Genomic DNA, 16,859 nt, shown 5'->3' with positions numbered 1-16,859 from the left:
TTATTACTGAAGAGGCCTACACCTTCAGATTCGGTTCTAGTAACGTGTAAAACATTACTACACTATCAAAGATACTTTTAAGTGATGAAGTGTTAAGCTGAATTTTTAAATTAATGCAAATATTTCGAGAGCTGAAAAGAACTAACCTCAGGCTATTAAATTTAAGTGTATGATAGGTAGTTTGAAAGCCTTTCTTTCCCATTTTTAGTAATGTTTCAAATATTATTCTATTTATCTATCAACCGTAGAAGAAGGAACAGAGCATGTTCATGCTTTACAAATTGAAAAGGAATTTAAAATGCCATCAAGCTAAAAACTGTAGGAAAAAAATATTCCCACTTATAGAACGAAAATAAGCAAAGTAAGAGCCAGGATCAGAGGCAAAGACAATAGTGGCAGTTTCAACCTAAGACTTGGGGAAAGACTGCGATCAAAGACAAAATATCTCTACAAATTCTGACCTCATAAATCAAAACACATTTCAACATGTCAGTTTCACAACTCCACCATATCTGGCCAACTAACCAAGCCCTTAATTTGTTACTAACGTAAAGCAACGTACCTGAACTCTCAGTAGGTAGTCTACAGTAGAGATGATTATGTTGACAGTCGTATTATTGCCAGTCTGAGTTCTCAGATAATTTTGAAAATCTACGTAAGATCAAAAGATGTTATTAAAGCGCATTCAAAGATTTAAAATGAGTTCCTTGAATAACTCCAAAACCAAATGATGTCTCCAGCAAAATCACCATGGCTACGTATACTGTTATATCTGATAGCTTTAATATTGAATAATTTATATTTTCCATAAAAAGTGAGTACCTCGAAAACAAATCTAGGTGCTTCACAGAATATCAATATTCAAATTTCGTCTAAGAGGTTGCTAACACCTGTTTCTTGATTCCTAGCTCTAGGGCTCTGGGCATGTGAATGACTGAAAACGACTTCCATCCTGTAGGACAGAGTAATTAAATGATTTATTCCATAATCCCTTATTCCTTAGTACTGTGTTAAGTGCTGGGGAAGCAAAAATCAAGATCAAGTTCCTGCCTTCACAGATACACAAGCTTGGTGGAGAACCAGATACATAAACAATGAATGTAAATACATCATGCAAAGTTACACAATGAAGTAGATTCCCCCAGTAAGATAAGTGGTAAAAAAAGAAACAGCTATGCATGTCTCTATAGCTATCTATCTAATCTACATCTTTCTTCACCTATCAGCTATCTTCTCTAGCATGAGAACAACTAATAAGAATTAAGTGAGGGACTTCCCTGGTGGCGCAGTGGTTAAGAATCCGCCTGCCAGTGCAGGGGACATGGGTTCGAGCCCTGGTCCAGGAAGACCCCACGTGCCGCAGAGCAACTAAGTCCATGCACCAGAACTACTGAGCCTGCGCGCTAGAGCCCGCAAGCCACAACAACTGAGCCTGCGCGCTAGAGCCCGCGAGCCACAACTACTGAAGCCCGCGCACCCTAGAGCCCGTGTTCTGCAACAAGAGAAGCCACCACAATGAGACGCTTGTGCACCGCAATAAAGAGTAGCCCCCGCTTGCCGCAACTAGAGAAAGCCCTCGCCGCAACTAGAGAAAGCCCGTGCGCAGCAACGAAGACCCAATGCAGCCAAAAATAAATAAATAAATTAATTAATTAATTAATTTAAAAAAAAAAGAATTAAGTGAAAGGGCTAGCAAAGGACTTTGAAAGAGGCAATGCAATATAGAAAATTTCCCAGCGCCTACGCAGCAGGTAACGTTCAAGAACTGTTTCTTGACCCAAGGGAAGCAGCATAATTGGAACTAACAGACTCCTATTATTGCTTCAAAATGCTTATTCCTGGGTACCATCGATGGTCTGGGGTCTCACAAACCTGAGTTGTGTCCCTCACAAAGCAGTTGCAAGAAGCGGAAGAGGTCACAGGTGAATTCGTCATCCTGCAGAACCTTTTCTCCTGCAGGAAGTCCAGAGGGACCCAATGTTATCAACCACCTTAGCCTCGCCCTCCCTTTCTATCCCCGCCTCCATCAAACTTGCATGTTGATCTAGCATCGTTCTGAACCCAAAACAGTCACAAACCATAGCAACTTTTCTATCTGAAGCTCCTAAGATCATGCGCTTGACAGATAGATGCACTTTTTCTTGGTAAGAAAAGAACACTTGAATCTTAAAAACTCAGATATCTGTTAAAAGTAGCAGCATGGGTTTGGCAACATTTTAGAAACAACCTGAAGAGATTAGAGACTTAAACTTTTTTTTTTCTTTCTTTCTTTCTTTTTTTTCTTTTTGGAAAGATTTGTGTAGGAATGATCTCTGCATCTCTTACAAATGTGTAAGTTAAATCTGCTTTGTTCCCAGAGTCTGACCAAATGATTCAATGCAGAAGTATTCAGTACATATATAAAACAGGACCAAGAGTTTCTTTTATTCAAATATTAATTAAAGGATTTTTGTGAAAACTCTGGATGACTGGAAAATGTTTTTTAACTCATTTCACTTAACTCTCTCATGAGCTTGTCTAAATAGAGGGCTCGTTGGTTGGAGCATTCCTTCCAGAGGAGGAAGAACTGACAAGCAGACGTAATTCTAAATACTAAACCAAAAGATAAACTTCGCTGGCTTCTGCTAGGAGAGCTAAATCTAACAAAGAAATGTGAGAAGGAGGACATCTCAGTGCCCTAGGAGGTGCTCTGCATCATTTCAACACTAACTGTACATGTGGGGCAAGGATGAAGCCTCAGAAAAGGGTTCCGATCTTTCACCTACATTTCAATTTAAATGTATCTTGATCACAAGTTACTTTGAAAGCAAAAACACAAAGAAGGAAACGAACAAAAAACAGGCACCACACAAATGAAAGCTGATTTTAAAAGCATAGAGTGTCCGTGAAAAAAACACTGTCAACGTTATGAGTGTATGCTCTGGAATCTCAATTTGTTTAGAAAGCAAAATGACAAAAAAAAAAAAAAAAAAAGAAATGTTGTTTGGCAAGTGAATGAATATACTCATGTATTTAAAAAAAATAATAACTTTTCAGACTGGAAATACTTTGGGCTAAGAAAGAAAACTATGCAATGATCATGTGTGTACTGGAACTAAAATTATGAATGATCATAATGACAGAGAGTTGATGGACTTACCAGTCTGCAGTCTGTGACTTTCAAAGTGAGAGGCTTCATATAATGGGAGGGTTAGGAAGCAAAACCATTTTGAAAACTAATATAAACATTAAAAAAAGTACATAAAATCACTGTACTGGTTTCCCTGTTAGCCTGCAAGATATTATATTTGGTGACCAAATTAAGATCACCACGTCTATAAATGCGATGTGGCAAGTTTAATGTGTTAAATGCACATTGTTTTGAATCTCAATACATGGCTGATAAGCCCATTCCTCCATGTTCACATTCATGACAGGATAGGAAAAAAGGGAACAGTCTAGGCTAATAAACTAAACTCTTCATTGATTACACTTAGTATCATTTCATGAAGATTCTTTAAAATGCTATTTAAATCAAACTATTATGAGTTAGTTACACAGACTTATTGAATCTTTCCTTGTGAACCCATCTAAGATGTTTTGTTTTGGTTTTTTCGTTTTTCAGAAAATTGAATCAATAAAACCACGGACATGCTTTCAATGTTCACATATTCAATGTGGAGTAAGTAACCCTTGGTAGAAAGTATTCAGAAAAGTTAACACAGAAATGAATTAACATGTAGTCTACCAGTGTGCCTGAAAATGCTCTGTACGATGCACATTGATTTATAACATAAGGGTTTTTTTTTTGTTGGCATGCACAGTATTTTCCGGACTGTATACCGAAACACATACGAGTAACTTCACTTACATAGGACACGCTGCACACAGCAGAACAAGAGGGAAAGGCGGGGGGGGGGGGGGGAGGGGCAGGTCAAGCCTTCATTTACCATCAATTGACACCAGGTTAATCATATCGACAAAGGTGCTATTGCTTAATGAACACGTTAGTATCTGATTAAAATGCTGCCATTGCCCATGCTGCACGTAGGCAGTGCAGGAACAGAGATGGATGATGGCTTTATGTCTGCAGAAGGTACACGAGCAACAGTCTATTTTGTGATGTATGCAAAAGAAATTCCATTGTAAGATGGAAACTAAGGTTAATAATAAATAACAAAATGGAGTAAAATGTAGTTGAAAGTGCTCTTATATTTTAAAAATATTATTTGCAATAGCTGCATGATGGCCAAATGTAGATAGTGTGAAGGGCATTCCTTTGGTTTTATTTTTAATGATAAGGGGCTTATAATTTCTAACACTGTGATAAAGGGAGAGTTATTTCAATACTGTTGTGATGACGAGTTTGTTCTCTGTGCCTCAGTTTCCTCACCTATAAAATGAATGGAAAGCATACACTGTCTACCTCACTGGCTCTGCACAATCTATATGACTGTTTTTTATCAGTTGTGGAGAGGTTAATATTATTAGTAGCAGTGGTAATGACACTAAATAAAGATGGGAACAACATGCCTACGTGATAAATATAGTTATGTGAACATAGGTATTAAATGTGTTTATATTTTCAAAAAGCCACCTCAATTTTAATGGACCAAATATTTTCAAAAATACACGTTTTCACCTGGAAATAATATTAGGTAGACCTTATTTGTTCAAGCTACCAATAAGAAGTAATTCCTCATTTAGAGATCTAATAAAGTTAACACACTTTTAAAGGCTTTTCTACTCACAATCGGTTTATCCAACTAATAGAAAAGTACACAAGTGTTTAAGTTCAATAAACACAGTTGTTTTTACTTAGAATTTTTACTTAGAATATCCATGGATATAGCTCAAAGTCTGCAGACTTATCTCCAGACAAAGCTTGATTTAACTGTTAATAATTATCAATAACTGTTCTAAAATTAATGAAATAAATAAAAAGACTACTATATATATAAACAATTGAATTAGCATCAATAGACTCCAGAAGACTAAGCTCCCCATCGTTGTAGGGTCAGCATGTCTAATGATGCAGAGATAAAAGGGTGAGTAGCATGAAACATGACACTGGCTGCATCAAATAATTCCCTGTAATCTATGGTTAAACAGCTCTCAAGAGCCCCCCGTTGCCATGGAGGAAATAATTCTGATGACTTACTAATCTTTAGAGGACTTAAATATTTATTTTGTATATGAAAACACTGAAGGATAAAGGTTAAAAATATTTTTAAATAGTGAAAAGTCAGGTATTTGATTCCATGTGGGTAGTTTTCATATCATTGCTTAAATGGTCTAAATATGGCTGCTTGAATAATATTACAACTCAACTAACGAAGAATAAAAAATTTGATATGGATTTACGATTAACATTTAGCTAGTGACTACGGTGTGCTAGGCATTGTGCTAGATATATTTTCTCATCATTTCATTTCAGGTTTACAAAAATCTTACAAATGAGGTGATACGATCCCATCTTGTGGTTTGGTAAACAACTGAGGAATTAAGTAACGTGACTACTGTCCTACAGCTATTAACAGGTAAAGGACCTGAATTCAGTAAACTTCAGCAAACATCCACAGTCTCCTATATGCTGGGCACCTTGTGAGGTGCTAGGGACAAAAAAAGACCAATGGACACAATCCCTAACCTCAGGAAGGTCACAGTCAGGCAATAAACAGGTAATTTCGATGCTGTATGGTCCTTCCGAATCCATCCAGTGTGCCACAGTTTCTACACTTCGTAGAGCTCACATCAGTAATCAATCTCTGACTAACAATCATTACACTTACTGTACATGATTTAAATTGTGAACTCCTGACTTGTTTTTATGAACTTTAGAACCCAAGGAAAACCATATTCTAGACACGTGGCTTTAGAAAAGTCAATTCACACCTTTCTGAGTCTTTGTTTCATCATTTTGATATGGAAATTAACAGTCTCCTGACTTCCTGAATTCATAGGGCTGTTGGGAGAATCAAATTGGTCCAAACAAGTACAACTGCTTTGAAATATGCAAAGCACAGTAGGAATAAATGTGAAGTTTTAATGGCATGAAGTCATTAAAAAAAAACCTTTAGATTTCTAAAATATAGAATACCGGTGGGTTGTGGATATGATAAATCATTCATAATTCCATTAAGTACATGTATTTAATCTAAGGTAACAACCTGACACCAGTGTATAAAATGAATGCATTCCTAGATAATACAAATGACCACTGTGTGTGAAAAAAGTTAGGTGTGACCGATGGAAAACAGAATTAAAGTTATAGGTTAGCTGTGGGGGAAGAAATCTTTTGCTTTCAAACATGATTTGCAGATTGTTTCTCTTATAGTCGTCTCTTTTTTTTCTTTCTTTTTTTTACTGAAGTATAGTTGATTTACAATGTTGTATTAATTTCTGTTGTACAGCAAAGAGACTCAGTTATATATATATATATATATATACAATCTTTTCTATTATGGTTTATCACAGGGTATTGAATATAGTTCCCTGTGCTCTACAGTAGGACCTTGTTGTTTATCCGTCCTATATCTAATATTCAGTAGTTTGCATCTTCTTGTAGCCTTCTCTTAGTGCCTTTCAGCTGTCATTACTCTAACTGAAATCCTTAATGTCCAACACCCATTCCATCCACCAGCATCCTAACTGATCTCCGTGCCTTCACATGGGACACCCATCTTACACCCTGTTGCTGACAACAACAACAGCTACAGGCAATCCAATTATAACACTCTCCCTGATCAACAGACTGACTCCAGTAATGGTAATTATGGAAAGCATACTCTGAAGAATTCCCTGCAATCTATCGTTAAGCAGAGTTCCCCAGCTGCCGTGAAGGAAATGGTGGTGACCACTCTCTTTGGAGAACCCCATGTCTATTTAATACACTAGCATTACTGAGAAAGGAGAGATCTGTGCCTTTTAGTGTTAGTAGGTTCTACTGGAAGCATTTCGAACAGCGAATGTAGGAATTTAATTCCAGGTGGATCATCACACAAAACATAATGTATCACTTAAGAGTTACTTATTTAATGGCTCTCCAGGGTCTCAGAAAGAAAGTACAAATTCCTGGGAAGAGCAAAGAAGGTCCTTCGGTGCCTCTCACAAACTATCTTTCCATCTTCTAGGGGGTTCATTTCTCTTCAGCCACACCAGGTTGGTTACCGTCCTCTGATATGTTTTGTACCTTAAACTTTGCATAGGCTGACGTTGATCCCTTCCACAGGAATGCCCTTCTTTGCCTTCCTTATCTACCAGATAAACTTCTACTTCAGGCTACGTGTTATGTCTATGGTGATACTTCCCCATCCCTGGCAGCTAAGTATCAACTCAGTTCTCTCTTACACAGAGGGCACTGTTCTGAAGTTGCTTGCTTACAAGTCTGTCTACACAATACTGGACTCCTGTAGACCACCAGTGCCTAGGACAGTGTCTAGCACGTAATAGCCACTCAAATTTAAATGACTGCTTCAAAGTTTAAAAACTGCAAGGATGTTAAAAAAAAAATCTATTTAGTGCCATGAACTACAGGCTTTTTCTTGAAGAGAAAGTTTACCCACAGGAACTGCAGAGTAATATAGTCAGAACCCAGATGTTAGCACCAGATTACACCTGGGAAAGTACTTTGAAAATCTGGGGCGGGAGAAAGCCAATAAATAATTAAGCACTAAAAACACTAACAAAAAATTAGGGTAGCCAATATTTAAAGATTGCTTTAATTATCCCTTTCATTAATTAATTAAAAGGAATCCTTTTTTCTTCAACTTCACGTAAACTTCATGAGGTCACTATAAATATATTGGCAAGAACCTCAATGCAACACATTATCAGTTACAGGTGGAAATTTGAGAAGCTTAACTTGTATTAATGTTTTATACAACATTTTAGAAAATCAAACAATTTCTGAGGAATCAGATCAGCTTCGCAATTTCATCTTGCTTACGAAGTCAAGGATCCCTGCAAAATGATCAAAAATAAAATGCAGTATCTTCGACTACATTCCAAGAAGACGTTTGAAAGAAGGAAAATTGCACTTTCAAGCTCATCATGAATTACTAATGAGGTTAAATGGTACTGAGGAAAAACAAATTAAAACTCCAAGGATGGAATGAAATTTCAAAGATTGATATAGGTTTTTGGTTTTGAACTTCACTCTATGTTAAAAGAAAACACATAGGACTAAAAAATACACAGAGAGGACAACACTGAACACGTGACACATCTAAACACATTTGCTTAAGAACCTTTTTTTAAAAAAAAAAAAAAACAAGGGGGAGTTCCAGGCTTTTGTAGAAATGGGGGAATTTAGTAAGGTGGGATAGGGCTACAGGACAGCAACAGTGTAGAGAAAGGAATATAAACAATTAGTCTGAGATCCAGATACAGCTGTCCTTCTGTATCTGCAGATACAGCGGTGTGACCGTGCTATGCCACTTTATATCGGGGACTTAAGCATCTGTGGATTTTGATATCTGCTGGTGGGGGCGGGAAGAGGGGGGGGTCCTGGAACCAACCCCTCATGGATATAGAGGGACAGCTGTATACAAACCTCAAAGAAGCACATATTCCCTAACGGTATCTCAACACCAGATGAGGAATGTCACGTGTAACCATAGAAAGCTTAAAAGTGATATTAAAACTTCAGCAGTGGATGCAAAAATCGGCAATAGATGGGTGTCTTTGAAGGGAGACGTTACATTAAGGGACCAACAATTCTACCTAAGCCAACATGCTGGACACAAAATAAGCCCCCCAAAGACTACTGAAGGATTGGGGAGGGAAGGGAGTAGGCATGTGGCATGGGCAAATTAAAGACGGGAAGAAGGCCTGCATTTCAGCCTTGACCCTGCCACTTCGCTGTGTGACCCTGGACAAGCCATGTTATCTTTCTCTCCCTCACTCTCCTTATTTATAAAATAGGGAAAATACCTCATGGGAAAGTTGTGGGTATGAAAAAGTTCATGTATTCAAGTTATACATTTTCCATGGCAATATAATTTATGGTCATTTTATCATCATTGGGAAGAAATTTAGCTTAATAAAGATAATTGGTTAGGATGGAGGTTTAGATCTATCAGATTATTTTCCCAGTCCTGAGCCTATACTGCACAAGCCTCAAGCTTTGAAGCAAGGATATCACTAACAGATTTAGATTTTTCAGCCTTTTCTATGTTTTCCAAGAGGGATGACCAATGTTCTTTCTCCTTCGAGAGTACAAACTTTTCTTAATAGTTGCAGAAGCTTAAAAGAATGGTCACGTAACAGAAATTTTAAAAATATGCCAAAAGATAGAGTCAGTATAGGTGTTCTCAATCTGGGAGATAGTGTACCATTCATTACAGCAAATGAGTTGTCACTGCATGTTCTCCTAAGAGGTATTTTGATGAAGGCAACAGTGTGTATTCAGAAAGCACAACTTAATCTCTGAAGCCCTGTTGACATACTAGGTACTATTCAAAAAAATCTCATCCCTTCTTTATTACCATTGTATGTCATGTCTTTTAGAGACTACTTTGCGATACTAATGTCATCTTTGTTATTATCCTAGCTTGAAGAGTAAACATTTGCTACTGTTTCTACCACTGTTCTTTAAATGCGGTCTCAAGAATGAAAATTTGTTTTTATGGTAGAAGGTTTTTAATGTGTGATATTTTCAAAGGAATAGAGAAAAACTGTATAGATCTCTCAATACTTGGAAGGGAAGTGGCAGAGCCCAATGGCTAAGATGAGACTCAGCCATTCATAGCACACACTGGATCGGCACTGATTTTCCCGTGCACCACTTGGTGCAGCCATAAAGCCACAGTATGTCCAAGACAGAAATGCCACAGGGAGTCTATTGCATACATTCATTCATTTACACAACAGCTGCAAACACTGGGTCCACCAGAACTTTTTTTAAATGAAAGAACAGAACCAAACAAATCTAAAACCATCATTTAAATGCTTGTTGCCCCTTCAGGTCTAATATGTTAATAACTGCACATCCTCATAGGATGAGGAAAAAAAAAAAAAAAAAAAGGAAAGCTTGATACGTAAGTTTTAAAAGGAAAAGGATGCATAATGATGGAAAGTAAACAATCTACTTGTTAAAAGGGTCTATAAAAGGAAAAAATGCATAAAAACTGTCATTATCAAGACTGTACACAAAGCTAACAACAAATAAAGGAGCAAATGAAGAAAAGGCAGTTCATTTTTAATAATTACCACGCTTATGAGTGATGACTGAGGAAGGGAGAATAGTACATTGACGGTAGTTGAAAGAAAAGGAAATGGGGAAAAAGAAAGAAGTTGAGAGTTTGTTTTTGCTTTGCTGTTTGTAAGGAAATAAAATGGAAAACGTGTTAATCAATTTGGGCAATTATTTTTGTGTGCGTCTTTAAAAAGAATAAACTAATCAAACCAATCTCGTATTGAGAGACAGAACTAATTCTCACATTAGGAGGGTCACGCTCATCAAGTGATTTCTGATTTGGGACTCACAAATGTTATTCTCATCTGTATCTGGTTGACAAAGGCTAGGAGGCCCAGTAAAATAAACCTGTGTGGTCGCTATTTCTTTGTGCGGAGCTGATGTAAAGAGTGATTCAGAATGATTAATGGAATTGTGTTCAGAGCCTCTGGTACATTAGGTAAAAACTGCAGGGGAAAATGAAATTGATTTCTAATTCCATGACAGGGAAGTCAGACTTTGGATAGAGAACTGACTCATTTTTAGGCACTTTCCAGCTGGAAAATGCCCAGGACTTCTGTGAGACATTAGAGGCATGCAGTTAATGGGACCTGGGATTTGTCACGACTCTGAGTTCTCCAGATGGGCCCCTCAAGGCCAGGTATTGTTAACTGTCGACACAAAGGTTAGTAATGAAGACATTTGGCTTGATGTCCATTTTCAAAAAACCTAAGTAAGTTCAGAATTCTGCTGGTGATTTTTCTTGAAGGTAGCTAACCCAATTAAATAACTGTGTGACGAATACTTGATTACTGAAACTATACATTCAAATGCCAAGCAGAAAATAAAATTACACAGGTGAAATATACAGAAGCAGCAGCGTTAGCATATGTATAAATGATAATCTTTAAAATACCGGAAGAAAAATGCAGCTAACTTTTTTTCCTATTGTGAGAACAAAAATATACAGAGATAATTAGAGAGATTAGTTAGTTCTAAAATATTTCAGAAAGGCAAGCAGACTACAAATGGCAGAGGGGAGAAAATTTATTTTTTGCAATAAGATTAGTTTTATAGAAGACCCAATGTTCCAAAACTAATACATTGATAAGATGACAACTCCAAACGAGACCAAACAAACAAAAACAGATAAACACACAGGGCCTTACTCAAACTAAATTAATTTAGAAATCAAACACAAAAGAATAAAAACAAATCAAAACCAAAAATAGTGAAGATACTTTCTTCTTAATAAATACCAAAACGAATGTGCAACTATAGTTATTTCTGCTTTAAATGCACTGTGTGCTAAATTTTCTAGTTCATACATCTATTTATAGAGAGAAAAGCTCTAAGATTAGGTGAGTCATTATTGTCATGCACATGTAAATTAAGTGACCAGAGTTATTTAAACACAAAAATTACTCTTTATTTCATTAAACAATTTGGACTTGCAAAGACATGGATATATGAGATAGAAGGATAACTGGGCTAAAAGGGAGGAGATAGTAAGACTAGTGGTGGATTGAAGGATCCACTAGTGGTGGATTGAAGGATCTGAAAGCATCACTATCCTAAGGAGACAGAAGAATTTGGAAGCCTGACAGTTTGCTAAAATGGCCAAAGAAAGTCAAACATTTTCTAATGTGGCTCATCCATGGGCTTTAGAATTTTATAGATAATTCTCTAATAAGGGATATTTATTTACTACCCAACTAGGGGAAAGGCCACGGACAGTAGGTCTGGAATAAAAAGGAGTCAATGACCAACATGGAAGATTGGGTTTTGGGTGTGACCTGAATGAGTGTCTAACTATGAACTTTTAAATGAGTCACATAAGCACTGTGTCCATTTAAAGATAACCTTGTATCTCTCTGTATTGCAAAGGTAATTTCAGGGAAGAAGTGGGGACACGTGATGCTTTTAATTTAAGTGATCAATACCTGATCCTTCCTCGGTCACCATCCCAAGTCCTTCAGCTTTGTTTTGTCGCTCAAATGCGTTTAGGTCAAGGACACTGCAATAACAGGGAGGAGAACATTTAGAGGCCTAACAGAACGTTTTCTTTCTTCAGGAGAGCAAATGTCTAAAAACTGTGTATCGTGAAATGTGAACCAAATGTTATCAGATACTGAAAACATACACTGACTCCATGCCTACCAACCATATTTTCCTAGTAGCAGACTAGTTTCTCTCCAGGGTCCACATTGACACGATCCATGTGAAAGTCAAGCATATGGCATTGATGGGTTTCAACTTTGGGAGAACGTTACAAAGCTAGCAGACATACTGAAATATAATTAGAATGATCATGTTTTTCCAGTTGGGATAATAACATTAAGTATGTGGCGGGTTCCTTAGTCAAATGCTGTCAGAATGATTTCAAATACTGTAAAAAACAGGAAATGATGAATGTGATCATGATGATCATGGCTAAGGCTCATTCATTTAGGGCAGATGAGAAGTGGTCTAATGGCTCCCAGATAAAATGAAGAAGAATTTTGTTTTTTGTCTTTTAAAAATCATACACTACTCATTTCCAAGTATGCAGAATACACATTAATCCTCCAAGGTTCCTATTTAAGCACAGGGTAGACTATTTTAAGACGTTATTAACGTGGAACAATTAGTAATTAAGACATTACTAACACCTAACAGCAAGATAGAACATAAGACACTTCTACACTTTTGTCCCACTTAAAAGTGTGTTTAATCATTAAAAATTCTTCTATGTGTAAGTGCTTTCGGTAATGTAAAACAAGTACTTTAAAAGGTACAACGATTGAGTGGAACCAAAGCAAGAAAAGCATGTGCTTACCTGCATGACTGCATCAGGCCAGCAAGGCTCTGAAAGAAGCCCACATCCTTTTTCTCCTTGAGGTAGTCAAGCATTTTCTACAGTAGATAGATAAACCACATGGTCACTTATCACAAATCTCGTTTTTTGTTAAATAAGAAACAATAAAAACATCCTTTGATTCTGAAATAAAGACAAAAAATATCCAGTGCATACAAACATGACGAATGTCACCTTGACCACGAAATAGTGATAAGCATGTCACAGCAAGACACTTGCACATATTTCTAAGTGCAGCAGGACATACACATGGCTTGGAACAAGGGAGTTGCTTTACAAAACACCATAAGCAGCATAAATATCAGGGGGAAATAATACTCTTAATTCTCTTCATGTCACTCTGTAAGTATCTGGAGATTCAGATACTTAGTTCAAGTTTACCGGGAAGAGGGCCCACCTGGATGCTATTCACAGATTTCATTACAAAAGTGACTTCCTTAAACAGCGTTCCAATCCGAGAGCTCTGATTACCATATGCTAATGTTACAGACAGAAAGTCAGTTTCCATTACCATGGTCGCTAAACCCAAGGACTGCTGGGAATCATGTGACTAGTAATTTTTCTCCTCTTTTCTCAGAATGATGTCCAGATTCTGTGGTCAACATTTTGGTGAAACATAAATGTAAAAAATGCTAAAGCAATGCATGGCTCCCACTTGCTAGTGTGTTGTTACATGCCACGATGAAACAGCTACTTTGAATGTAGATACAATGTGCTGGAGGTTTCAGATAAGAAGTACTATTTGCAGGGCAGGCATAGAGACGAAGACGTAGAGAACGGACATGTGGACACGGGGCGGGGCGGGGGGGAAGAACTGGGAGATTGGGATTGACGTACGAGCACTGCCATGTGTAAAATGGATAGCTGGTGGGAACCTACTGTATAGCGCCGGGGGCTCAACTCAGTGCTCTGTGGTGACCTAGGGGGTGGGATGGGGGGCGGGGAGGTCCAAGAGGGAGGGGATATATGTATACATATAGTTGATTCATTTCATTGTACAGCAGAAACTAACACGACATTGTAAAGCAACTATACCCCAATTAAAAAAAAAGTACATACAAGATGATAAGATGACAGAGGCACACCAAAGGTTTTAAGAAAATAAAGATACTGCTCTTCTCTGAATCTTGAATAGAAGGGATTAATTCCTATTATCAGAGCTATCTAGATAGGGCTCAGCTAAGCAGTCAAGATATTGGTAGTACTCTTTTTCCAGAAATCAGAGAGTTAAAGGTAATATAAAACTAAATATGTGAAGGCTGTATACACCTACACAGTGTATATATATTTGTGTGTGTGTGTATATATATACACACATATACGCATACACCTACACATGCACAGATACACACAAATACAGACACACAAAAACGCAGCGCCATTTTGGGGTGTCTGTGTGATAACTTATTGGTCTAATAAAACATGAAGCACTTATTAATCATTGGCCTTTTAAAACAAAATGAATATGGGTTACAGGGTCAAAGGGGAGTGGTGGAATATATATCTGAAGGTTTAAAGAAAAAAAGAAAAGATCTGTACAGACGATGAGTACATTTATTACATGGTCTCTCAAGGTTCCTTTTGGCTCCAAGGATTTCTGAATATATATACTATACAATTAAGGTCTTTTGAAGCAATACATAAGTCAAGGGGAATTATTTATTTATAAGTATTGTGGCGAGATTAGGTTGGTTTTCTTTATTTTTCCTTTTTTAAAAATGTCATGTAGTCATTTACTCTGGAAATCAAAAAAGAAAATCTGTAAATTGAATGGGAGAAAATTCACCTTTATTTTCACCAACTTCTAACTGAAATTTAGCATTCCTGTCAACCAGTAATCTAAGCAACAAACACTAGGATTAGTAGTAGCTACGATTTTGTCACCAATAAAGATTTCAGGTATTTTCATATCACATTACAGCTGTTGCAGCTATTTCAAAATATTTAGACACATCTTTTCTTCTCAATAATTATTAGACCAAGTACTAGATCTTTTATTTAATGAGTTCATAAAGAAACATATTACTTTATCGAAAACCTATTCTATAATATTTTGATAACCACATTTCAATATACTTGGTTTCCTTTGTCAATCTGTGTAATTTTAATTTGTGCACTTATAAACATTACACCGAGAGGAGGCCAGAGATTTCAACGAACTGTCAGAGGCAATAAAAAGCTAAGAACCCTCACTTAGGTTATGTCTACATTCTCTTCCAGTACTAACATGTAATGATTATATTTACAGAAAAAAATATACAATTTGAGAACAACGTAAAGACGAAATTTTATTCACCTAGTCCAAAACTTGACTAACCCAAAAGAAACCTTCAAATTTTCTCTGCTTCTCTTTTCTTAGACTCAAAGGTTTCTAGGAGCCTATTCCTAGCTTTGTGCCACTGTAGTGATGCCGAGGTTCACAGCAACTTGAAGTCAAACATCCTGAAGTTCTCATTTGCCTTCCTTTCCTTCAACGAGGGCAGCCTTTTACCTGCCTGACTAAAACTTACCCAAGAAAGAAACAGTTATTAGTTCCCTGTTCAACCGTTCTTTCTCATACAGAAGCCAAGATACAAAAATAAGAGAGACATTATAGTTTTAGAATAACACAATCTGACACTTATATTATGTTGTGCTTTATTGTTCTTAAATGAGCGTAAGATTTTTTTCTGAGCTCAGAACCACACTGTTGGCCATGTGAATGTTGTCCCCAGAGGTATGCAGTACACACCTGTGACAGTCTTTTTTTAAGTCACTCAAATACTTTTTTTCTTTAGTGAAGTATAGTTGCTTTACAATGTTGTGTTAATTTCTGCTATACAGCAGAGAGACTCAGTATATATATATATAAGTGTATATATATATATATTCTTTTCTCATATTCTTTTCCATTATCACAGGATATTGAATATAGTTCCCTGTGCTATACAGTAGGACCTTGTTGCTTATCCATCTATATATAATAGTTTGCATCTGCTAACCCCAGACTCCCAATCCTTCCCTTCCCCACCCACCCCTTCCCCCTTGGCAACCACAAGCCTGTTCTCTATGTCTGTGAGTCTGTTTGTTTCATAGATAGGTTCATTTGTGTCCTATTTTAGATTCCAAATATAAGTGATACCATATGGTATCTGTCTTTCTCTTTCTGACTTACTTCGCTTAGTATGATAATCTCTAAGTCCATCCATGTTGCTGCAAATGGCATTATTTCATTCTTTTTTATGGCTGAGTAATATTCCATTGTATATATGTGCCACATCTTTATCCATTCATCTGTTGATGGACATTTAGGTTGCTTCCATGTCTTGGCTATTGTGAATAGTGGTGCTATGAACACAGGGATGCATGTATCTTTTTGAGTTACAGTTTTGTCTGGGTATATGCCTCTGGAGTGGGATTGCTGGGTCATATGGTAATTCTATTTTTAGTTTTCTGAGGAACCTCCATTCTGTTCTCCATAGTGGTTATGCCAACTTACATTCCCACCAACAGTATAGGAGGGTTCCATTTTCTCCACACCCTTTCCAGCATTTGTTATTTGTAGTAAGTCACTCAAATACTCTTATTCTAACAAACTCAACAGACCTTGGCCTTCAGTTGGATATGGAGATTGCATCCTTTGTCATAACTGGTTGAAGTTATCAAAAGCCCAGTCCAGATAATGTCTAACTTTTAAACAGAACACCATTACAAAACTTGGTTGGGAAGTGATTTTCTCATATCTTAGGAGAATAGAAAGAATTACAACTAGAAAAATTCTTAACGGTGCATTCTGTTTACATGTTAACCTAGGAGGCAGCTTTGTACCAAATACACAACAAAATCTTAAGAGTCAATTTTTAGGAG

At 36.9% G+C, this 16,859-nt stretch overlaps 1 protein-coding gene across 7 annotated transcripts in view; it reads right to left on the bottom strand.

Annotated features, from left to right (window-relative positions):
• Positions 1-16,859, bottom strand: part of RYR2 (ryanodine receptor 2) — a 429,286-nt gene that overhangs the window by 59,662 nt on the left and 352,765 nt on the right. For all 7 annotated transcript variants that reach the window (XM_057530902.1, XM_057530903.1, XM_057530904.1 and 4 more), the window contains 4 exons: positions 12,975-13,051; positions 12,100-12,173; positions 1,873-1,953; positions 563-651 (listed from right to left, as the gene is read on the bottom strand). In XM_057530902.1, coding sequence (XP_057386885.1) covers positions 563-651; positions 1,873-1,953; positions 12,100-12,173; positions 12,975-13,051 — 321 coding nt within the window. The remainder of the gene's footprint in view (positions 1-562; positions 652-1,872; positions 1,954-12,099; positions 12,174-12,974; positions 13,052-16,859) is intronic.

The sequence above is a fragment of the Balaenoptera acutorostrata genome, chromosome 16, assembly GCF_949987535.1.
Source record: "Balaenoptera acutorostrata chromosome 16, mBalAcu1.1, whole genome shotgun sequence".
NCBI lineage: Eukaryota > Metazoa > Chordata > Mammalia > Artiodactyla > Balaenopteridae > Balaenoptera > Balaenoptera acutorostrata.
This window is presented reverse-complemented; position numbering and strand designations above follow the sequence as displayed.